This window comes from Meriones unguiculatus, chromosome 6, assembly GCF_030254825.1.
Source record: "Meriones unguiculatus strain TT.TT164.6M chromosome 6, Bangor_MerUng_6.1, whole genome shotgun sequence".
Lineage (NCBI taxonomy): Eukaryota > Metazoa > Chordata > Mammalia > Rodentia > Muridae > Meriones > Meriones unguiculatus.
In genome coordinates, this window is record NC_083354.1 from 64,436,018 (window position 1) to 64,460,706 (window position 24,689).

Sequence of the window (24,689 nt, forward strand, 5' to 3'; positions counted from 1 at the left end):
CCTTACAGGTGATGGGGCCATCTGATCAGTTCTCTCTAAGGCAGTGGTTCTCAACCTTCCTAATGATGTGACACTTTAATATGGTTGGTGAGCCCCAACCATAAAATTATTTGGTTGCTACTCCATAACTAATTTTTACTGTTATGAATTATAATGTAAATATCTGATAAGCAGGATATCTGATTGTGACCTCACAGGTTGAGAACACTGCTTTAAAGCTTTGTGAATGGAAGTGATTTGTGTCTTCTCCCAGGTAAAGGGAACATGTTCCAAGAGTCCTGTAGAAGAAAGCTACTGCAGGGAGGAGAATGTCCCTGTCAACAGCACTCTAGGAAACAGCTGCATAATCACAAAACAAATACAAAATAATATGAATGAAGAAATAAATACTTTATTAGAGTAAGCCTCTGATTTTGTGGTTACACAATTGCTTGCTCAAACAGAAAAAGACACCCTTTCTGTATCTGCAGGGCAATTACATTTATGGTAAGGCAACAGAAACAATGTTGTATTCTGAAGTCAAAAGGAAAGCCACAAGATCACCTACAAGGGCAACTTTTCATTGTGTTAGCTCAGATACAGACTTGTTCCTTAAACCTTTGTTAGTATTTTTGATGTTTTGATCATATCCCCTAACAAATACATTTAACATGGTAGCCTCCTCTCAGATACTCATCTGATAGGTTTCACAAAATAATACTTGCCTTTATTACATGATGCATTCTGATCTACTTTATTCTACTTTATTGTTTTGTAATGCCAGTGGCTACCCACAATTGAGTCTTAGGCTAAACCCTGTCTGAGATCAGCATAGTTTGTGATCTTTGTAAGCCACTCCATATATGAAAAGACTTGTGACTTGAACTAAGAAACAGTTTTTGCTCTTGAGGATTCAGAAGTAAACCTGAATCATGTATTTGCAAAAAGGCCAAAATAGATGGCAAGAATTGTGTGTAAACAAACAGAATGTTCAAGGAGAAGCAACTGAGGCAAGGAGGGATCAAGAAAGCGCCAACAGATAGCACACTTTAAGGCAACTCAACACTTTGTACAATGTCAAACGACCAGAGTATGAGTAGTATTAAAACACTGCAGAAATGGAGTCTTCCCTCACATCTGATGGCTTACAGGACAGAACATCAGCCCAAAGTGTGTTTTAAAGATGAGGGCTTCCTGTGGGCCCTGTCCTTTTCCAGGTGTTTTAGCACATTAGCATCCAGAAAATCAGTACAGATGTGCCCATAGAGATACCACAGGAAGCCGCAACCACACATGAACCTTAGGATCACTAATGCTACATGACACTCATGTCATGTCATAGGACACTCATAGGAGAGTTGCTCAGCCTTAGGTTGTATAGGGAAAACCACTCACACACTAGGAGCCACCAATCCTCCCACCAGTGACTTTTGCTTGTGGCAAAGAGGGACTCGGGGCATGGGTTTTCTTTTTTAGTATCTGACTCTTGTGGTACTTGACCACAACCAAGCTGAACTGCAAGGGTCCTAGCAGCCCTGGCTCACATAACATGTCTCACTGTTGTGGCTCTTGTGATGCTCCATAAGGTTCGAGATCCATGCAAAGGCCTCCCCACATTCACTGCATGTGTAGGGCTTCCCTTGAGATGCATCAAACTCGTCAGCTGCAGGGCATCCCACAGCAGAAGTTCCTGGGCTCTGCCCAGAATCACAACCATCCACATGAAGCACCTTCTCTGCATCAAATGGCAGCTGGTAGCTTCTGGTGCTGGAAACACACTCAGGGTCCTCTTCATCATCATCTGGATGGGGCCTCTTTGTCCCAGTGCCTTGATGAAGTGTATCCTCGTCCTGGGCTGACTGCTGGATGACTGATTGCCTCTGGGGACTAGCAGGGCTTGAATCTATATCCTCAGCATCCAGAGCCTTCTGAGGTTGCTGTCCCTCCTCCAGGGCAGTATCTATCGAAGGGCTAACAGGAACATCCCCTGAAAGCCTCACCATCAGTGTCTCCCCAATGCAGACTTCCTCACACACATTTCCTTTGCTTTCCTGCTGCCTGGTGTAGTCTGAAACAAAATCACAGAGACATGAGCAGTCCTATTTCCCAGGCTCTGAGAAAGAAACTGACTTGAGCAGAAATCAATAAAATAAAGTGTGAGGCCCAAAGGACTGAGCACAGGAAAAGGGGCATCAGATACGAACTCTGACATGCACAGCCTAACCCTCTTTACAACTCAGACATCAAACAGCGCTGAGTGCAGTCCTCACAAGCCTCACAAGACCCATTATCTGTTCTTCCCCCTTCCAATCCGCATGCCCTTCTCTGACACTCTGAATGTCTGCTGAGCCCACTGCTGACCATCATTCCCAGGGTGCTTTGTAGGTTAAGGCAGCCATGTGATTATATTCCTTCCTGCTGTGGTAGACTAAGATCTAGAGCAGCCTTTCTGACTGAGATGGTTTGGCAATGAAGGATGCAAAGAACTATCAGATAGTTCAGGAGACATGTCTGTCACCAAAAAAGGCTAAATGAGTCATGGTGAGCCATTCAGTTACACCCATGACCCTCAATGAACCACAGTAGTCTCCAGCTTGGCCTTGGAATCAACTGTGGCCAATAGCACAGTAGCATACACACGAAACATGCAGAGGTATGGTGTATGCTTTTACCCTCTGGGATTCTCACCATGAAACCCAGAGGCATCTGTGAGAAAACCAAAGCCAGCCCTTTGGAGAGGTGATGAGAAAAACTGTGGCCCATGGCTTCAACTCAAGCCAGTGTTATCGGACAGTGTGTGGGAGACCATTGAGACATTTGCACCCTAGACAGGCCTCTGAATGACTGTGGCTTTGTGTGTGGCCCTAAAATCCACCAAAAAGGAGTTGAGCTCAGTCAGTTTACAGATGACAAGTGTATAGTCTTTAGAGTGACATGTTTTATATGAGTTAGTTATGCAGCAAGAAATAATGAAATGGCATTCTGCCCCTACACGGTGAATGTGGAAATGAAGCAAGTCAACACTGGAGTCTCTGCTGAGGCTAATGGAAGTGTGAGGAGCCCCACTCACCTTAAGAGAGGCGTACACTTCACCTCCGCACCAGTCCCCCTGCCTATCACCACCTAACTCAACTTTACCTGGGAGGCTGCTCCCTGGCAGCTCTTCCACTGCACCATGTCCCTCTGTCTCCAGCATGGAGGATGAACCAGCCTGGAAAAACTGATACCCTGAGGTTTAGAGGGGAAAAAAAAAAAAAGTAAAGGAGACACAGACAAAGCGAAGAGGCTTCATGTCACATTGGGTCTCTGGGACATAGACTGCAACTACAGTTTACTCTGCATGAGGACAATTCCTGTCCCCACCACTACCACCAAAGCTGCCATATAGTCAGGGCCCCTGGAAAGCTGAAAGCTGAGGTTTCTAAAGAAGGCATCAGAGACAAAGAGGAAGCTCTTATGAAAGGATGGAGGTACTATGGAGCAGGTAGGAAATGGGGAATGTCCAGAGGGGTGCAAAGTTGAAAACATAGCCTAAAATGGGCTCAGTAGCGGGGCACATGCCAAGCACTTGTGAGATCCTAGATCAGTCCCCAGTACCAATAAAACTAAAATACAAAATTAGAACCAAAAAAAAAGAAAGAAAGAAAGAAAAAAGACCTCAGGAGTCTAGATATGAGCATCTTCACAAATAAAGATTCCAGAGTAAGAACTTCAGTGAAAGACCAGTTCCCTGCACCAGTAAGGTGGGAGTGCTAGAGGCTCGAAGCCAGAAGGCCTTTCCAAATCCAGATGCTTCCATTCTCACAGACCAGGGCTGCAAACAGAGAGCTCCAGAGCCCAGATGGAAGTCAAAAGTGTAGACCAGGACAAGTGGAGAACTTGGCAAACAAATCCTAGTTCAAAGACACTTAAAACATATTCAGCTTCAAACAGTTAAATCACCCTTGGTATCCCAACTACAGTTCCTGGGACAGGGTCAGAATCCTCCATGCCAAAGTTCTGTAAGAGGACGCAGGGTGGAACATGAGCCAGTGAGAGGTAGACCTCACCCCACAAGAGCAGCTTGCTGTAACTGGTCAGGTTATCCTCTGTGGGGTCCAGGTGGTCCCATTCCGACTGTAGAGGCTCCTGTGGAAATGATAATGGTTTCTGAAACAGCAGCGCTAATCCACCCCAAGTTGTACGGAGGCAATGACCTTCCTTAGGTTCTACGCTGCAGCTTTCTCAGCCACAGCAGTATAGACATTTTGGCCCATATTCTCTGCTGTGGCAGAGTATTAATATTGAGAGAAGGAGCAAAGTCAACAGTCAGAAGGGAAAGACCATGTGAGCTGCTGGACAAGATCAGCCTCCCAGGGCCAGCAGTCGCCCCTTCACCCACCTTCAGCTCAGCTCTGGCAGAGTTGGTCTCTTCATTCTTTTCTCCCCTTATATTCTCTTGATCCAGATGCACAGACTCCAGAGTAGGCCAGGCTGGAAGAAGGGGAGCTGAGGAGACAAGTTCTCAGGGGCTGTGTAACTCCAAAATAAGCATATCCCACTACCTCCCACACAGCCCCCCGGACAAATGTAAAAAGGCCTCCTACGACACATACCACAGGTCCCAAAGCTCAATAAACACAGCATTTATCTGCAAGTGACAGAGCAGGATAGACAAACACATAGAAAACAAAAAAGAACATTCAAGCTCATCAGTGACCCTAGAAATGCCAATTCAAATCACAAAGGAAGAACTCCCTTTTTGTGTCAACTAGATTGGTACAAATGTTAAACAACATGCAGGGCAAGTAAGCGCCCTCCTATGCTCACTTTGAATGTATCACAAAAGATTCTGGATAATCACATGAATGTTAAAGTGTATGTGCCCTCTGTCACATGTGATAGAGTGCCACAGTAAGGCATGATACTATAGCTTATTTAAAAACGCAAAATGAAAAACTGAGTATATGAAATGCTGAGCAACTAAGGAGCCAAAACTTTAACCACAGCTGCCCTATTTAAATAACAAATGAGGACACACGTACACCATGGTCCCACAGACCTTCTATACACGTGTGATGTGCAGAAAGACATGAAAGGACATGCTCTAGGATGGGGTAAGAAGAAAAAAAAAATTTTTTTGGCAGTACTGAGATTTTAACTCAGAGCCTAATGCTGCTAATGGGCACCATCGTACGCTGGCATTGAATTATACCCACAATGAAATTATTTCTTGGTTGATAACTATGTAAAGCTGACAAATTCTGCAGGGCAAATCAAGCAAAAAATACATCTAACATACACAAGGACCTACAGAAACAAGTCCCCAACTGCAGTACAGACATCCACGCCTTGCTACCTGGCTTCCCCTTGACTTTTATGGTGCCTCCACCAACCCACATGCTCCCTTCTCCAACCACAGACCCCTGTCCACCTCTTCAGTGAAAGCCTGCCAAGGCTAGAGAACTGTTGCTTATAAGAGAATACTTACAAGTATCACGGCGTACCAGGATGTCCCTAGATCTTAGATTTCTGCTTGGACTCAGCAATCCTTGTGGTAGCAGCAGGGGCTCAGGACACCTCTCATAGTCTCCCTCGCTGAATGAAGATGTTGAACCACCCGGGGAACACAACATCATTCCTGTATCCAATGGAAGCAATGGTGATTCCAATATGTAGTGACACATGCTAACAACCACAAAGCAAATACACAATGGGCCAGGTATGAACCCAAGATATGACCCGAGCCTCTAGGCTCCCAGAGGCCATCATCATCCATCTCTTAGGCCCCACCCTTAGTCATGGAGGAAACCTCCAGCTACCAATGCACCCAGAATATTTACCTAGTTTTTAAGAGCCTGGTACCTGCCTTTGATTGCCCTCCATTTCTCTTCCTTCCTAATACCTGGAAAACAAATGTGAGGGCAGGAACCCAAGGCAGTGTGCTAGTCCATGAGGCAAGACTGATGGAGATGCCATGGGGCACAGAGGTGGGATCCCTGGTGATTGAAGAGCTCCCTTACCAGCTCAGGTATGGTTGTTTCTGTGCCCCTTAACACATGGGGTGACTACACTCTCAGGAAAGCCACGGCTCCAATCCTTCCAGGACCTTCTCTAAGGCATGCTTTCTTCTGGGGTGGCAGTCTCACCTGGCTCCTCCAGGATGTCAGAGAGACCCTCCACGAGGGAGGCAGCCTTCTTGCAGTTCTCAGGATACTGGGCTACCACCCAAGGACGGACCCTATCTGGCAAGATGCCCAGGAACTGCTCCAGAACCAGCAGCTCCAGGATCTGTTCTTTGGAGCAGGCCTCAGGCCTCAGCCATTGGCGGCATAGCTCATGAAGCCTGGCCAAAGTGTGGTGAGGCCCAGCTGTCTCCTGGTAAACAAACTCTCGGAAGCGTAGGCGGGAAAACTCAAGGTCAGCAGCAGATCTCTCAGAGATGGTTTCTGTTTCCTTCTGCTGGCTAGGCTTTTCCTGTTGGTTGGGTTGATCCTTCTGGCTATGCTCTTCCTGCTGGCTAGGCTCTTCCTGTTGGCTAAATTCCTCCTGTTGCTTAGGTTGGCCCTTCTGGCTAGGCTCTTCCTGTTGGCTAGTTTCTTCCTGCTGGGTAGGTTCCTCAGGCTCACTGGGCCCTACCTGCTGAATGGGCTCCCCTTGATGAATAAATTCTTTCTTTTGGATGGACTTATCCTGCTGAATGGTCTCCTCCTGCTGGATCAGTTCCTGTTGGATGGAAGCATCCTGCTGAATGGGCTCCTCCTTCTGAATGAAGTCTTCCTTTTGGATGGACTTAGCCTGCTGAATAGACACCTCCTGCTGCAACAGTTCCTGTTGGATGAGCTCCTGCTGCTGGATCAGTTCCTGTTGGATGGACCCCTCCTGCTTCAACAGTTCCTGTTGGATGGGCTCCTCCTGCTGGATCAGTTCCTGTTGGATGGATCCCTCCTGCTTCAACAGTTCCTGCTGTATGGGCTCCTCCTGCTGGATCAGTTCCTGTTGTGTGGAACCTTCCTGATAAATGGGCTCCTCCTTCTGAATGAAGTCTTCCTTTTGGATGGACTTAGCTTGCTGAATAGACACCTCCTGCTGCAGCAGTTCCTGTTGGATGAGCTCCTGCTGCTGGATCAGTTCCTGTTGGATGGAAGTATCCTGCTGAACAGACTCCTCCTGCTGAGCAAGTTCTTCCTGTTGGATAGATTCCTTCTGCTGGATGAGTTCTTCCTGTTGGATGGACGTATCCTGCTGAATGGGCTCCTCCTGGTGGATGAGTTCTTCCTGTTGGATAGGCTTATCCAGCTGACTGGGTTCCTCCTGGTAGACTAGTTCTTCCTGTTGGATGAGGTTATTTTGCTGAGCTGGCTCCTGCTGGATGAAATCTTCCTGTTGGGTGGGTTTATCCTGCTGAATGGGCTCCTGCTGCTGCATGAGCTCATCTTGCTGCATTGGTTCTTCCCACTGGCTGGGCTCATCCTGCTGCATAGATTCTTCCTGCTGCCTGGGTACACCCTTTTGGCCAAGTTCTTCCCACTGGTTGGGTTCTCGCAGTTGGATGGACTCTTCCTCCTGACTGGGCTCATCCCGCTGATTGCATTCTTGCTGCTCACTGAGTTCTTCCCTCTGGTTGAGAGGACTATCCTGTTGACTGGATTCTTCTCCCTGCTTGGGCTCATCCCTCTGACTAGGTTCTAGAAGCTGGATGGGTTCTTCTTTCTGGACAGGGTCATCCTGCCTCCTGGATTCCTCCTGCTGGCTAGGTTCTTGCTGTTTAATGAGTACTTGCCCATGGCTGGGTTCTTCCTGATGGCTAGATTCCTCCTGCTGGGCTGTATCTTCTGACCTCAGAGTAGGTGGTTCTGAGTGCAGTGGCGAGCTTCTGGGGGAGGCCAACACCCTCTCCAAAGGCAGCATCTTCTTAGGCCTCCACAGAAATGCGACTGTGTTTAGCCAAGAACTCAGTAGAGATGGCAAGGATAACAAGGTACCCAGGAGATGTCAACAATACCAGGACCTGAGGAAAAGAAGTGGACATCAATAAAACAGATGCTCACATAGTGAGACCCCAACCATGGCACATTTGGGAAAACGAAGGAGGGTGTCTGAGTATAACCATGTACCCACAATACCCAGGTCTCATGCAGAATTATTTCTAAGCAATCTGCTCGATACTGTCAGTAGATTCTAGCCTTTTACTTGTATAATTAAAAATTAAAACAAGAATTAGGAAGAACACCTTTAAATAAGATAGGATTAAAAGGATTTTTTTTTAAGTCATGGATAAGATAAATATGAAAAATTTCAGGACCATTTCTATTGTAAACCTAGATGGATATACCATACAATATGAATGGATATACCATACAATATCAGTAAATTCATTCTTAATACATATATTGTATATATGATGAATGTTGCATCACACCAAATAGGATTTATCCCAAAAAATACAACATCAATTTAACATCTAAGTATGTGTTACTGGGACTTTAGTTCCCCAAAACAAGAAGGATCTAGGTGCAGCATTGTTCTTACTATAATAACAACTAAATGTCAGGGCTAGAGAGATGGCTCAGTAGTTATAAAGCACTTGCTGCTCTGGCAGAGTATCCAGATTTAATTCTCAGCACCTACATGGTGGCTCACAACCATCTACAATTAAAGTTCCAGGGCACCTGATGTCCTCTCTGACCTCTGTGGGCACTAGACATGCATGTACCACATACATGAAGGCAAAACACTGGCATACATAAAATAAATAAACCTAAAAACAAAAACACTGAAACCCATTATTACCATTGTCCTTGACAGAACCACACAAAGGAACCATTTTCTTCTAAAAAATAAAATCTGTCCATGACCATAGGGAACAACATCAAAAATATTATTACTGTCTCCCTACGTACCACTGCTTACCCTACAGGCACCTTTCTCTGTTTTCACAGGGCAGGACTCTGAAATGGTCCCTCAAGGTCATATTCCCTGCATGCCCTCTCACACACACTGCTATCATACTACTTTCTATATGCATACTGCTTGTTTCCCACATTGAAAGCTGAGCCCAGGAGAGCAGGGTTATTTACAAGCAGCTCACTATGGGCCCAGCAGTTCTAGCTTCTGTATTTGTTCACTATACCTTCTAAAAAATGCATTTCTCTGTTGAAGAGCAAGCTATATATGTTCAATGGCCAATATGGTATCTCATACCCATCTATCTGGGGTCATTTAAGACTTACTTGAAGGATAAATGGAGAAATAGAACACCCCAGCCACAGGGTCAACCTCACCCCTACCACCTACAATAGCAGCACCCATTCCTTTTTGCCCCTGGATCTGCACTGAGAATCATTAAGACCACAATACCCACCCACTACATCTCAGCATTTTCTTACGATTTCTTTATCTCTGAGGGTTGATAAACTGCTTGTTTTCCTTATAGCTGTCAGGTACAAGCTCTGCCTGGCTCCATCTTGTCATCACCTGTCCTTATCTTCATCATCCTAACATTTTTGTTTTAAACCTGTGTTTCAACCACTTAATGTTCTAATGGTTCTTATCAAATTCTACTACTTTAAAAACAGATTTCTAGTTTCCAAAACCGACTTTACTTTGGGTTACCATCACTATCCCAAGTTTAAAAAAAAACACTCATTCTCCTAGAACAAAGGTAGCAAATATAAGGCCTCAGATAACAGTTTAAGCCCTTGAGGTTGTCTTGATGGTGACTAATCACCTTTGTCCTACAGCAAGGCAGCCAGAACCCTACAACTAGCCTGACATGTTTCTATACAACTTCCTTTCAGCCAGCCTCCAAGATGATCTGCCAACCTCCATTCTAAGCACTTTTCTTTATCTATGTTCTATCTTTGATTCCTCTGGAACATCTTTTGATATGAGGTATAATGTCAACATAGCCACATTTTATTCCACCAGGCTGTGGATACAGAACTCTATATAGCAAATGAACAGTTATGTGGTCTTATAATTTTGTTTTCTTTCCACATCAGGCATGTTCATCCGACACAGATCCTTTGTCCACAACATACTGTGAACTTGCTAAGATGTTCACACACAAAGGCTCATCCTACCAGGCCCTGCTGTGGGCTCATGTCATCTTCAGATTCTCACAAGCCTCTAAGGGTGGACACAAGGAACAAACCCAAAGAGTAGGTGGGGAAAACATTCACAGACTGGGTGAGTGCTGGCTCAGGATTCTACCTGCAAACTGACATGGCTGCTCCATCCTTCTTGCTCCAGATTCCTCATTAAGTCCTTCCTGCCTGGAGCCTCTAACTGGGGCTCCCCACCTCCCCTTAACCACTGTGATCATCATATAACCATCACCTCTGCTACTTTTCAGGTGGCACAGCACCCCTCAGGCAACTGTTTGGGACTTTTCTCCTCCACGTCCTGCTCTGAACCAAGAAGAGGTCTAAAGCTCTGCAACACAAAGGACCAAGCAGAAGCACAGACAGGCCTAATCAGTGGAGGACCCTGGCAACACGTAGGAGTAGGAAGGAGTCATCTGTCCCCACTTCCTTTGCCTGAAAAGACTACTATGGCAACAGGAGCCAAAAGCCTGACCTGGACAGCCAGCCCCCTTCATAATGAAGCCTTGGTAGTCAGGACCAGGTTGAGACCATCTTGAAAATCTCAAAAGACCTCTAGTCCTAAGCATGCTTTACTTGATTTACCTGGCCCTACCTGGCTACACTGCTACAAGGACTTACTAGGCAGAAGACCCAGTAGAACCAAATAGCCAGAATGAGGCCACATTCCCAGTACAAATAAGACAGAGATTGTGGCATACCATAATGCAGAATGACCCCACCACTTGTGGCTGCCTAAAAGTTGCCCTGGATGGGTTTTCCTGGAGTCCAGCCCAAAGGCTTCAGGATATAGAGAAGTGTGGTTCAAGCAGGTATTGAGGATTGTATTCTGGGCCTGAAATACTGAAGCTGAAAAAAGGAACACTAGTGGGTTGAGTGGATGGCTGAGCTAGGGAAATCCCATGGAATCCTCATTCTAGGCTCTTGCCTTAGCTGAAAAAAAATTCACCTTCTCAGACCCTGTAAACAAAATACCATCTTTTCTAACCACTAGGATCTGATGAGAACCCATGAATGATAATCTCACAGGGACAGTGAGAACTAGTCACAGTCTTCCCTGTTCTCACACAGAGATTAACATAAATTACAAAAAGTGCAAACATACCTTTAAAAGAATGCAAATGCACATACAGGGATCATCACGAAAATGGTCCCTGCCAAAAATATACTACTCTATATTCTCACATGAGGTCACACAGAGTCAAACAAATATGCTAAACAAACTGACCTGTGTTTCTTAAAAGAAAACTTCAATATCACAGACCCAACATCAGAAGAAAAAAGGGCTCACTGCAATATGGGGCCCTTTTCTGGCTCCAGAGTAGGAAAGGGAACTTCCACAGGACACTGCTGCTAGAATGTGGAAGAACGATCTTGTAACATTCAACATGGCCTCCAAGAGGCTGCCTGAGATACAAACCAATGTAAGGGAGATAGGAGAGGATTGAGCATGGAAGCAGTGGTGAATAAGAAAGAAAACAGACAAAACACTAAAAGGTAGAAGCTGGGCACAGAACAAGAAGAATTTCTATACCTTTGAATTGTTCTGTGTAAAAACCAACCATCAGGGATCCACAGTGTTCTTTACCTGCCCCAACTAATGTTCTGTAATCCTCCCCTAGTCGTCCTCCCTGCTGTCCTCAGGACAGCACCTAAGAGACACCATTCTCACCCCTCTGCTGTGAAAGAAGTCCCTGGACAGAGGCCCAAAGGTGTCCTCTGCCCCATAACTGAATGGACCCTCACACTCTAAAACTCCTCGTTAACCCTCAGTCCAGTAGACTCTCTCCCAGGACCCTCCCCCACTTTCCCATTCTCCTCCTGCTCCCTATGGATACCCTCAACCCTATCTCTGCAGGACACAAAAACAGGTATCCTCCCCAAGCCAGCCCTAGCCTTTATACATACTCATTTTTTCCTCTCTGTGGACGTCCCATTTCTGCCAAAACCTGCACCTAGTGGCACTCACCCACCTTAACACCCTCCTCCTCTCTACCTGGGGCAGCCTCCCACCCTGAAGGGTTCTGTGGACTTTACCCCAGTCTAGATGTAAGAAGCAGTGGCACTGGGCCTTCACCAGTCAGGATATCTTAACCTCGGCTCCCTGTACACCACACCCTTCCCACGTGTCCTCCAGACAGCCCTTCCCGACATAACACTAGTGTACTGCGCTTCTGAGCCACAATCCCACACGTGACACTCCCCACGACACACGTTAGACCCACACTTGCCCCATCCCACGCCAAACTCACACGCTGCGTGCCCCACTCGCTGCATTCACCTACAGCACTCCGGAGCCACACCCCCACCCAAAAGCCTCATGTCTCCCTCACAGCTCGACATGTGGTAACCGTCAGTCCTGCCCTCCCGGGCCCAAATTCGAGCACAGCCCAAAGGCACATCCCCACGCAAGGGCCTTAGCTCTCTTCCAGCACCTAGGGCCACACTCCCAAGGTGGGACCCCAAGGTCTCTGCTCCAGGCCCAGCCCACAAAAGGCAGGTCGGTTCTTCCGCCCGACCCTCTACACCAGCCGAACGCCCACGGTCCCGCGTAAGAGAGCTCCGGACGGCCAGACCCACCTGCTGCGCAGCGTTGCTCCCGGAGCCTCGAACACCAAGCGGCGATGGCGGCAGGCTGCCGTACGCGTGCGCGGCCTGCAGCGCCGTAAATTGCGACCCCCAGCATGCCGCGGGGCCGTTGCCAGACCCGGGCGGGGCGAAGCTTCCCTGACTGCACTGCCAGTCAAGCAGAGGAAAGGTTGGCTCCGCTTCATCTCCACGTGCGCCTGCGTCACTTCCGATGCCATGGCAACGGAGTAAACAAAAAAAAAAAAGGCCCACCAGAACCTGAGAGGCGGAGACAAAGACCGGAAAATACAGGCTTAAGAAACTCGCAGGCACCTTAAGACCTAAACAGTGAAGATGGAGTCTGTAAGTCCAGAGATGAGACACAAAGAAACTGAGGAGATGGAGACCTACATACAAATAAAATGGGGACCAGCACAAATGCAGACTGAAGATCCTGAACAAAAGACAAGTACACAAACCCAGTATGGGCAGACAGAACTAAATATCCATTATAAGAAAAACACCCTGAGGCAGGATTCAGGGATGGAGATTCAGGCTTGGAGACACTGAGGTCAGGGACACTGACTAGCTGAAAACAGTTAAAGATCCAGAAAGCAAACTAAATTCAAACACCTTCCCAAATCTTTGCTAGTCACTACACTGAGGAACAAGAAAAAAAGATGGGACTAGAGGAGGCCATTCCTGCAGATATGGGAAGGAAGCTGCTTTTCACAGAAGAGCTTCTTAAAGTCATTTGTGTCGTCTGGCATGGTTTCTAAAATGTATACCTAAAAAGCTAATCACTGAGGAGGTTTCATTCCTTATTTACACTCACACACACTTTATACGGTTCTGATAATTTTAACTCATGCCAGAATCGGAATGATTTCACTACTCCCTTTTTAACCATCACACCTGCCACCACTTCTGAGCCCTGATGTGTGGTTCCTCGGTACAGGTAAAAGTCCCCTCCAGTACATGGCCTTTTGAGATCACTGCACGTAATTTCTTTGGGATCCATTAGTATGTGTGAAGTTTGTTCCTCATTATTGTTTAGAATTTGATATACCACTTTATAAACATTCACCAGTTGGGCTTTAGTCTTGTTTCCATTTTAATATTTAAAAAATGCTATGAAAATTCATGTTCAGGTCTTTGTGTGAATATTACTCACTTCTGATAGAAGATAGATGCCCACAACGCAGTTGTTATGTCTTAAAGTAAGCATATGTTTAATGTTAAAAACTAAACCAATGAAAAACTGCCATACTCTTTCCTATACCTGTGCCATTTTATAGGCCCACCACCAGTGTATGTAGGAATTCATTTTCCCACAATCTTGCCAGTATTTGGTGGTTATCAGTCTTTTAAGCTGTTCTGATTATACTGATAAGTTTTGTTTCCATTTCTCTAATGGCCAATAATGTTAGCATATTTTCATGGTTATTTTACTTTTTGTTTGTTTTGAGACAGGGTTTTTCTGTGTAGTCCTGGCTGTCCTGGAACTTACTCTGTAGACCAGGCTGGCCTCCAACTCACAGATCTGCTTGCCTCTGCTTCCTGAGTACTGAGATTAAAGGCGTGTGACACTAACAGCCCAGCCCATTTTCTAGGTTTTAAATGAATGTTGAATTTAAAGAGATCTTTATTTATCTTTACCTATAGGCTGTCAGATACAGTCTGCAAATCCTTTCTCCTGGTATATTGCTTTTCCTGTTCTTACCATGACTTTTCCCAAAGGATTTGTAAATTAGATGTGGAATTCATTACTATATCCGTGTTCTCAGGGTCCAGTTTAACAAACAGCTCATGCTGAGTTCTAATCCCTGAATGTTCTCCTATGTTTTTCCTGAATATTTTATAGTTTTACCTGTTACATTTAAGCCCATTATAAATTTTGAGGGTGTATATATATATATATATATATATATATTGTGACGTTTATGTTGAAGTTCATCCCCATCCCCCAACCACGGATGTTGGGATATCATTTCTTCTGACAGATCATGTTCCCAACACCAACCAATTCTCCAAAGCTAACGAAGTATCCACAATCCAAACCAGTTCTATTCAGAACTATTCAGAACTAATGCAGCTGAGCAGGCCAAGGACTTGATCTCACTTTAGACACAAACTACAAGAGCCCCACACTTTGTCAGGCTGACTATGCCCCTGTCCCCCAATTTTCTAGAACAGTTCACTTTGCTTGTTTAATAGTTTATGGTGAACAGCCCAATGAAGGCAATACAGTCATTAAGGTTTGAGTGGGAGAGTGAAAGGTGGTGGTAAGGATTGTGGAAGGTAAGATGGTGGGCAAGGAGAATTGGAGAGTGGAAGATGGCAGACCACCCTACCAGTACACACACTTGCCAAACCAACAGGATTTTTGGTTTTGTTTTAAACTGAAGGGACTTCAAGATTTCATCTGTTAATTCTCTGGTGACCAGGCCCTTTACTGATGCAATCTAGGGTCCTTATCCTGAGTCATGTATCAACACAGTGTGGTTGAAAGGGTTCCACTCTTTCCAAGAATGACACTCTTACAAAGAAACTCCAAGATTTACTCTGTACCAGCAACCAGGAACAAAGACAAATGTATTTTATACTACAGATGTAAACTGTTCTAGCACCATTTATTGAGAGGTTTAGCCTATCTATATTAAAAAGCTTTTTGCATCTTAAAAAAAAAATCTGTTGGAAGTATTTCTGTGGGTCTATTCCTGCCTCTGTTCTTACCATACTTTCTGGTTATTATAGCTTCAGAGTAAGAACACTTGTTCATTCTCTCACTTGTTTTTTTTTTTAATAGTTTTAGTGAAGCCTTATGCTTTGCCACAAAAGCTTGAAAATAAATTTGTCTATATTCACACACACACACACATACAAACACACAAATAAAGCTTGGGCAAGACATGCATGTTATAACATATGTCTGTTATTCAAGGACTTGGGACGGGAGTAGCATTTGGAGTCTGCAGACAGCTTAGGTTACAAACTGAGACTGATTCAAACATCTTCAAATCAACCAGCCAAACAAACAAAACAATCTTGCTCTGACTTTAAGGAGAACTGAACTATAACTCTTCTTTCTGTGTAGTTACAGACTTAAGAGTTTCTAGTGTAATACTCAGTAACAGAGGAAACAGTAGACAACCTTGCCTTGTCAGCCAGCAGACAGAAACAAATCTTCAACATCAATTAGACTACAAATTATTTGCCTATGTCCTTTCTAAGTAAAGAAAGAGCCCCTTTACTCCTAGTTTCATAGAGAACTTTGTTTTGTGCTTTCTGCGTGTAATAGTAACTCTGTGGGTGGGACAGATTATGACGGCTTTGAAATCCTAAGCCAGTCTTACACTGTCAGGGTGAACTCCTGTTAGTCTGTATTGTTCTCGTCTACTCCAAGCTTTTAGTAATATTTTTGAAAATGTTGGAAGTATCTTGTGGGTCTGTTTCTGCTTATGATCCATTATGCATATGCTTTGCCACATAAGCTTTAAAATAAGTTTGTCTAAGTTCACAAAAAAAAAAAAAAAAAAAAAAAAAACAGCTTGGCATATTAGTTTGGAGGGGTTTTTTGTTTGTTTGTTTGTTTGTTTGCACTATCTTTGGTATTAGTGCCCAGGTAGTAGTGGCTCCCAATGAATTGGGAGGGCTATGCTCTATGGATGGTGTTAGCACCTTTTTAAAAACAGATTGCCAGTGCTTGTTGGCTCCCTCCACACTGAGGACACAATGAGAGGACATTATTTTTAAGGAACAGGCTGTCATAGTATTATGGATTAGCCTACTGATGCTTTCATCTTGGACTTCCCAGACTCCAGAATTGTAATTTCTATTGTTTATAAATTACCCAGATTTTAACCTTTTTGTTAAGGCAGCCTGAACAGACTAAGACTATACCTTATCCTCAATGTTTGCTGGGTCTGTAATGGTACTTCTTTTCATTCCTGATGTTGGTAATTTATATTTTGGTCCCATTACCCGTAAGCTCATCAATTTTATTATATTTCAGTTACATGCTGACAACAATTAACACATGGAATTACAAATTAGAGTGCAAAAAAAATCATGGAAAGTCTTTAGGAAGCTGTTATTACAGTTTTGTTTTAAGAAGGACATCAGAATGACAGAAGATGATTTTTCTATATAAACATTTGTATAGTCAGAAACAAATCCTATGTGATATTATGGCAAGGCTTTGTAAATGCTATGAAATTACTTTATTATAACTATGGTGTATCTAACAGTGAAGCAAGTCACTAAAAGTCTAGAAAAAAACAAAATATGCATCAGACTATAGTTTAGAATAAATATAAATATAGAATTACAGCCCAGGAGAAAAGAATAATTGTTCAATAAACTGTCTTGATAAAAGTATGCAATGAAAAAGAGTTAAATTTCAGTATCTCAAACCTTATACTAAAATGAACTCCAGAATGATCTGAGATTTGAATGTATAAAATGAAACTTAGAGAAAACAAAGAAATTTTAAATCTTGGTATGGGCTTTGCTTAGTTTTCATTTGAGAAAGGTATCATAATCCAAACAGTGGCAAATGCCTTTTTTTTTTCCAAGACAGGGATTCTCTGTGTAGCCTTGGCTGTCCTGGACTCGCTTTGTAGACCAGGCTGACCCTGAACTCACAGAGATCTGCCTGTCTCTGTCTCCATGAGTACTGCGGTTATAGGCATGCGCCACTGCACTCAGCTGGCAAATGCCACTTTTAAAAGGATCCTGTTGAAAAACTGTAAGAGTTGGCCGAGCTGAGTTGACTAAGAATCTTGTCTTACTTTGTGTCCAGTGAACAAAGTTGAGTCAGAGAAGCAAAGAGAGGAGGAGTTCAGGGTTCCAGCTCCAAACTGAATAAGGATATGGGTCTTTATTTCCACGTTGGCAGAACCTGTCAAGAGCACTGTAACCATCATTCCTGCCAAGACTAGGGCTGTGGTCTTACACAGACCCAAATAAAAATAATATTCAAAAAATTAAAATCACAATGAAAAATTAAGAAATAGATACATTAGAAGCAAACTTTTGCTTTTGCTGGTGTGATGGGAATGTGTAGCCTAGCTACTTGTGAAGCAGAGACACAAAGAAGGACCCCAAGGTTGAGTCCAGTCTGCCCACACCACAAGGCTTTACATTAAAATAAAATCCATCTGAATTTCTGGAAGTGTTTTGTTATTTTTTTAATTTTTTTATTATGTATATAAATTTTTAAACATAGGAGTGCTTTGTCTGCATATATACATAAACGCCAGAAGAGGGCATCAGATCCCTTTATAGATGGTCGTGAACCACCATGTAGTTGCTGGGAAATCAACTCAGAACCTTTGGAAGAGCAGCTGGTGTTCTTAACCACTGAACTATCTCACCAGCCCAATCCATCTGAATTTTAAAAACTAATTTTCTTAGCACTGACAAAAATAAGATAAACCAACATGAAAATACTTTTTTCCATGCAAAAACAAAAAACAACCAAAAAAAAAAAACACACACCATGACCAAAACATTTAATAAAATATCTATAGGCAGAACAACTTTAATTCACAAAAAGCTCTTACAAAGCAGTAAAGAGGAAAACCAGTAACCCAAGATAAAATAATGGATGACAGTTATGATTTTTAGTGATATTTAGAAAAAACAATCCTGTGAAAAGATGCTTACCTTTCATAATAGACCAAACAAAAATAAGGCAAAATAACACATTCCATGTGTCAGATTGAGAAATTTTAATAGTATTCACAATAGACAAAAAGTGTGGGAAAATAATCACTACTGCTTAGGATATATGCCTGTTCAACCTATTTAGTAATTTGGCAAAATATCTTGGTTTCAATACAAAGATTATTTTTTTATGTGTTTATATGTACTCATGTACAGTTGCTCACCATTGTTCAGTGGCAGGGCCTTAGACAAGAGCTGCTTTGAAGAGTTTTGTTTCCCAACTCCCTGAGACAAGGTAGCATAACAACAAAGTTTCTTGACTGGGGTTTACCACAGACACATTAGATCAAACACTTCCACACAGGGCCACACGATTGCCAGGAAAAGCCACACAGAAAAGCAAGCTAATAGGCTGGACTGGGTGTAAGACATAAAGAAGGTTCTACTGTTTCTTCCACCCATGACTGTGGTTTCCTGAAGCCACAGGTCCTCTCAGTCTGGCTAAGCCAAGCTGCCGTCCTAAAGGGAAAGCACACACCAGTTCTTAAATGACTGGGGGGTGACTCACTGTGTATATTCTCAGCAGTCTTGCTCTGGTGGCATTCAGTGCGGATGGCACTGAGCCACAATGTGATACTGGTTGGGACAATTTGGTGGTATTTTATATGAGAAAAGTAGTCCCTACTATTTTTTGTCTTAAATGTTTCCCAAAGCAGCAAGTTTGGTTATTACCTTGTAAAGATGGTGGCCTGTCCCAGAAACACACTTTTAAGGTGAGAAGCAGCATTTCTCAAGCACCGAACCACCATGAAGACCTCAAGCCAGCTAAGTTCACCCCTTCTGCTCTGCACCTGTTTCTATAAAAAGTTTGCCCACTGTCCTGGCTTTCCCTCTCAGCTGCAGGGCAGTGCTGGCACACAGTCACGCTCTGTCGTGGTGCACTCATTCTTCCTCTGTTGTGGGAAGAGTCACCACTGGGCCTCTCCTGGCCTCTGTTTCCAATACTAAACTTTGGTGTGCACCCTAAGTCACCCTTCTCACTACGAAGTTGGGTTTGGATTTCAACGTTAGTACTTGGAGAAGGTGGACGTGCTGCTTGCCTCTGATCATCCTCTTTCCAGAGACTCCTTCTGACCCAGAAATTTCACCCACACAAATTAATCCAAGAAATATATTATGTTTGGATATAAAATGTTGACAAAGTTTCATGTGATGAAGGTTCAGGGCGCAGACAGTGGTGTTATTGAGAGGTGGCAGGATCTAGAGTATTGGCATCACCAATGAGTAAATCCATGGGTTATTAGGAGATAGATTCCAGCAAGAAGTGGGTCATGGGGGGGAGGTCACCGGTTGTACCCTGACTGCAACCTAGTCCTCTCACTCTGCTGTTGTAAGTGGTTATTAATATTTACTACCGGTTTATCTTTTAGCAATGCTTCCTGTTAATCCTCAGCAGCTGTATAACCAAATCACCACACAGAGACTGGGTTTTTAGTTAACGTAGAACACAATGCTGGGCAATATTTACTCCCTCCTAAACCTCCAAGCCCTCAGTTTCCTAACATTTAGATTTCCCACATTATACTTGCTTTTTGTGAAATCTTAGGTCTGGTTCACGCTCCACGACCTCCAAGATCTCCTCCATCTCTGCTCTCCTCTGTGCACTCCTCTCCTCGAGCTCCTCCCCTCTTTCCTGTCCTCTGGATCCTCCCATTGCACAACATTGTATCTAGTTGTTTTATTTGTGTCCTGTTTACACAAGAGTTGAGACAGGATGCTTATAGTGAGTATCACAATGCAATATCCAAATTGAAACCAGAGAGTTGGGGGTGGGGAAATCAGCATTTGAATTAACAAGGGTAAGGCATATACATTTTAAAAGAACATTACACCAACACTCTGCCTCCTGGTCATGAAGTGAGGAGTCTCCTCTGTTACACGTTCCCAAACTGTAATATTACATGTCACCTTGGACCCAAGGAAATGGAGCCAGACAATTATGGAGCCAGATGATTTGGGGCTGAAACCTGTAAAACTATCAGATAATATAAATCTTTCTAATTTAAATTGATTCCCTCATGTGTTTCGTAGCAGCAATGGAAAATTGTGACATCCAAGTATATATATCTGGGTACACTTGCATGTGTATAAAATGTCAAAAGGATGTTATACTGCAACATTTACACAACCAAATATCGATGAATGTAGTATCACCCTATATTCCTGCTCAATGACCCATGTAACAAAATTACTATGAGACCATAAAAAAAAAATTAGACACAAGTGGTAGAGAACCCATTAGGGCAGAATACAAAATGAATAGTTATGAATCCAAAACCAGAGCTCTCCAATAAATGTTCCTGGAAGGACTCACAACAAAGTATCAAAATTTGCCTTTCTCACTTTTCCTTAATAAATTTAAGTTGGCACTGCATACTCCTTGTCCAGGATTCCTTATTCTACTTGGACTTGAATCCAAGCCACTGTAAGCCATTGGCTCAAAATGGCATTAGGTGACCATTGGATCATCCATCACCCTGGCTCCCCCACTTAAACTCACCAAGAGCCAATAAACATACTCCAAGGACTCATATCATTTGGAGGACTCACCAGAGACATGACCAGAGGAGTATAAGACAGAGATATTTGGCCTCCCGAGGAATCAGATGCTCATGCAGATAAATAGAGGGTCTCCTTGTGAACAGAAGGTGCATAAGGGGTGGTCAGAGGGTCTGGCTTCATGAGCTTCATGCATTCTCATGGAGCCTACAGGTTCACAGCAGCACAGCATCTGATGAGATGGTTACCTAGAGAACTTCAGATACCTTGGTTATTAAGTAGCACCCCCAACATGCCCTCCATCACCTTTGAGACTGACAAAACCTCTCACTGGCCCACTTACACAAGGATATCTCAGAGGCATGGTCATGTGTGTTTGGAACACTTGTTTCACCCTGGAGGTCTGCTACTGCATCAAATGAGTTCCCCTGACACAGCCTTCACCACAGGCCCTATACTTCCTCTATGTCAATACTTACCTCAAGAAAGAATAAGTGAGCTGGGTGGTGGTGGTGCACACCTTTAATCCCAGCACTTGAGAGGCAGGTGGATCTTTGTGAGTTTGAGACCAGCCTGGTCTATAAAGGAATATCTAGGACAGCCTAGCATAGGTGCTATTTTTTCAACTCTACTTTATTTGGAGTTCCTTAAGCCTCTACCTCCCTTCCAACCCCCAACCCCAGGTAGGAGAGAAAGAACCATGGTTAGAAGACAAAGGGGACTTAGACCTCTTTAGACTTAGTTCCAGCTGGTTAGGGTCATCAGATTCATTGGGAAAATGCCAGTCTTAGTTATCAGGATATCTAGCAGTTCAGCAGAACCAGCAAGCAGACTTCTTTCTCCATCCATCTCCTCGAAGCCTTCTCTTCATCCACCCATCCATCTCCCCAAAATCCTCATAACTTCTCTCTCTCTCACTCCTGGACACTCGTATTTATAGCCTCTCTGAGTCATCAGAATTAAAATCTCTACAGCTGTTAAAGACCATGCCCCTCTCGGAGCAGCATAAGGCAGTTATCAGCTCTGAACAAACTAAAAAGCAATTCCATATCCCACACTTGGGATTAAAATAAAAACCTATTTATATAACATAACTGAGTTAAAAAAAAAAAAAAAAAAAAAAAAACTTTCCCTACTGCCAAGACTACACAGAGAAACCCTATCTCAAAAAACAACAAAAACAATAATTATAATAATGATCTTAATAATAATAAAAATAATGTGTTGGCATCCTCTATTTTGACTATGGATGTTTTATGTGATTCACTCTATCTGATATGACCTCCTGGATCCTTCTCATGGTGGATTTCTACTTTATTTCATAATCTATAGAAAGTAGGATAGCTTTCAATAGGCCTCTAGTTCAACATCTCAACAAGGGAGTTGAGTTAGCTCTTCCCTCAGCTAAGTTAACTCCTCCCTTCCCTAGGGCTGCTAATAACTGCTATTCAATCACTCCTCTTGGCCCACTACATTATCAAGCTAACAACTCACTTTATCTCTTCTAGATTTGGGCAAATTAAACTTGATGGCTTTACAAATGGAAAAATGCATAAAAATAGCTTCCAATTTCTATCATGTGGTCTCTAGGTCCATCTTCCCAACCACTAAACTTTTCTATTGTCCCCAGGCAGCAGAAAGCAAATCGGCAGTTTCCAATAGGAATTCTTCTCCAGAAAAAGGAATTAAGACAGGAGATTAAACTCTCCTCAGAAACTAAAGGCCTTCAAGTCATCCTGGGAAAGTGGAGGGAACTAGGCATAGGGTAGAGGTTCTTAATGGCTAGGTTTAGAAATTAAGAGCCTGCACAGTTCCAGGCTTTGACTGCTATGAGTACCATTCATATACACCCATGATGGTTAAGAACTGGGCATCATGCTCCTTCCTACCCCAACCTGCACTATCATCCCGAAGAATATATACCCGACAGCTAACCAACCATGACCTTACCTCAGTATCCAGAGCTTAGATACTGTATCTAAGTTTGTTCATACACACACACCCCAGTTATCATTACCTACCAGCCAGTACTTTTCATCTCCAATCTTCCAAATCTTCCCACCTTGAGGCCTCCAACCCATGAGCATCAGCTTTCTCCCGATACAATCATGTACATTACCATGTGGGAAGCAACCCTGACTATGAACTACCAGCAATAGCTCATGGAATCAACAGAGGGTCACTTGCATCCCTTCTCTTTCAGTCAGAGGAGAAGAGTTCTAACATTATCCCTAATAAAAACCATTAACATCGATACTAAAAACATAACCATTAGTAACAGTAGATGTAACAATAAGCTCAGGAATTGTAATATAAGAACAATAGATACCGGCTAAACACTGCATGATAGCTCTGTTAAGGTGGGAGTTATCTACACTTTGTGAGGATCTGAAGCCCAGAAGGTAATTCACTTCAGTTCACAACTACATTAGCAGTCTCACAAATAAAATTATTCAGTTAGATTGCTAACTGAAGTCCAAAGATGAACCTTCATTCATCTTGCTAAGACTTACATAAATGTAGTCCGACGTTTTCATACAATTTTAAGTTTCTTTTAGTTCAGATTATAGTTCTTGCAAAGGCCCCATAAAATAGGGATTCCCCATTTAACTGAGCACCTATTGTTGTATTAGGTCATTAATATTTACTATTGATATTAAGCAATTGCTCAACATTGTGGCTGGTTGTTTTAACTGACGATTTAGAGAACAAATGGTGGCTTGTTTACACAAACTTGAGACAGCTGATGCTTAGAATAATTATCACAATGCAATGTCCAGATTTAAACCAGATAGTGAGGGAGAGAAATCAGCATTTAAATGAACAAGGGTAAGGTGTATACATTCCAAAAGAACATTATACCAACAACATATTTACCAGACATTGTTTTCTTCACACCTAAAAACTTCTAAATGCTCACATGGATATTAGGTGTGTCTATGTGTGGTTGTGTGTGCACGTGCATACAATACTGATCGCAAAACATACTTCAGTAGAAACCCTGTAAGGACACTGATGCAGCTTGTTAAACCATGTGTGGTGACCTGTAATCCCAAGAGTAACAGGTTGAAACAGGAGGATCAGTAATTCAAGGCCTGCCTTCAAAAAGGAATTTTTTTTTTTAATTAACTGTTAAGAACCTATGTGGTCTTCTGCGCAGCTCCCTTCTACTAGACATTTTCAGCTTTCCAATAAAATCCTGAGAACTACATCTATATGCCAGTCATAAGAAGAAGACAAGTAATAGCCATCCAAGTGTGATAGACTGTAGCAAGCAGTGGCAGACTTTACATCTTTTGTTCCAATAGACCCACCAGTGTTGTTACCATTTCAGCAACATCCCTCTTAAGAGTTCTCAAATACAGGAATGTTAACAGTTGTTCAAATTCTCCATTTGATACTACCAATTCATCAGGTGACTAATGGGGAGATTTATGCTATATGTGCTACTAAGAGAAAAGACTTCTGACTTAAGCCATGATGTTACTGGGAAGTTAAAATGAAGGAAGCACTGAAGAGTAAATGAAATACAGTTCAGTCCTCAGAGGGCTAACTTCCAGATATAGGTCCCCTATAATTTACAATGGCACTGTGCCTCATAGACCTAATGTTCCAGTTGAAAGTATAAATTAAAAATACATGTAAGGTGGGCACTGTGGCTCATTCTTAAAACCTCAGCCCTAGCCAGGCATGCCTGTAACCACAGCACTCTGGGATGCAGAGGAGGGCAGATCTCTGTGAGTTTGAGGCCAGCCTGGTCTACAAAGAAAGTCCAGGACAGCCAGCACTTCATAAAGAAACCCTGTCTGGGGGCGGGGAGGGGACTCC

The 24,689-nt window shown here is 43.3% G+C and overlaps 1 protein-coding gene across 1 annotated transcript; it reads right to left on the reverse strand.

The window, feature by feature from the left end:
• Nucleotides 1-371: 371 nt before the first annotated feature.
• On the reverse strand, nt 372-12,835 carry Zscan18 (zinc finger and SCAN domain containing 18). Its single transcript, XM_021657631.2, has 7 exons — nt 12,645-12,835; nt 6,108-7,969; nt 5,450-5,599; nt 4,361-4,467; nt 4,029-4,107; nt 3,118-3,207; nt 372-2,047 (listed from the first exon to the last, which is right to left on the reverse strand). The coding sequence occupies exons 2-7, from the start codon at nt 7,867-7,869 to the stop codon at nt 1,506-1,508; spliced, it is 2,730 nt and encodes a 909-aa protein (XP_021513306.1). The 5' UTR covers nt 7,870-7,969; nt 12,645-12,835; the 3' UTR covers nt 372-1,505.
• Nucleotides 12,836-24,689: the final 11,854 nt, after the last annotated feature.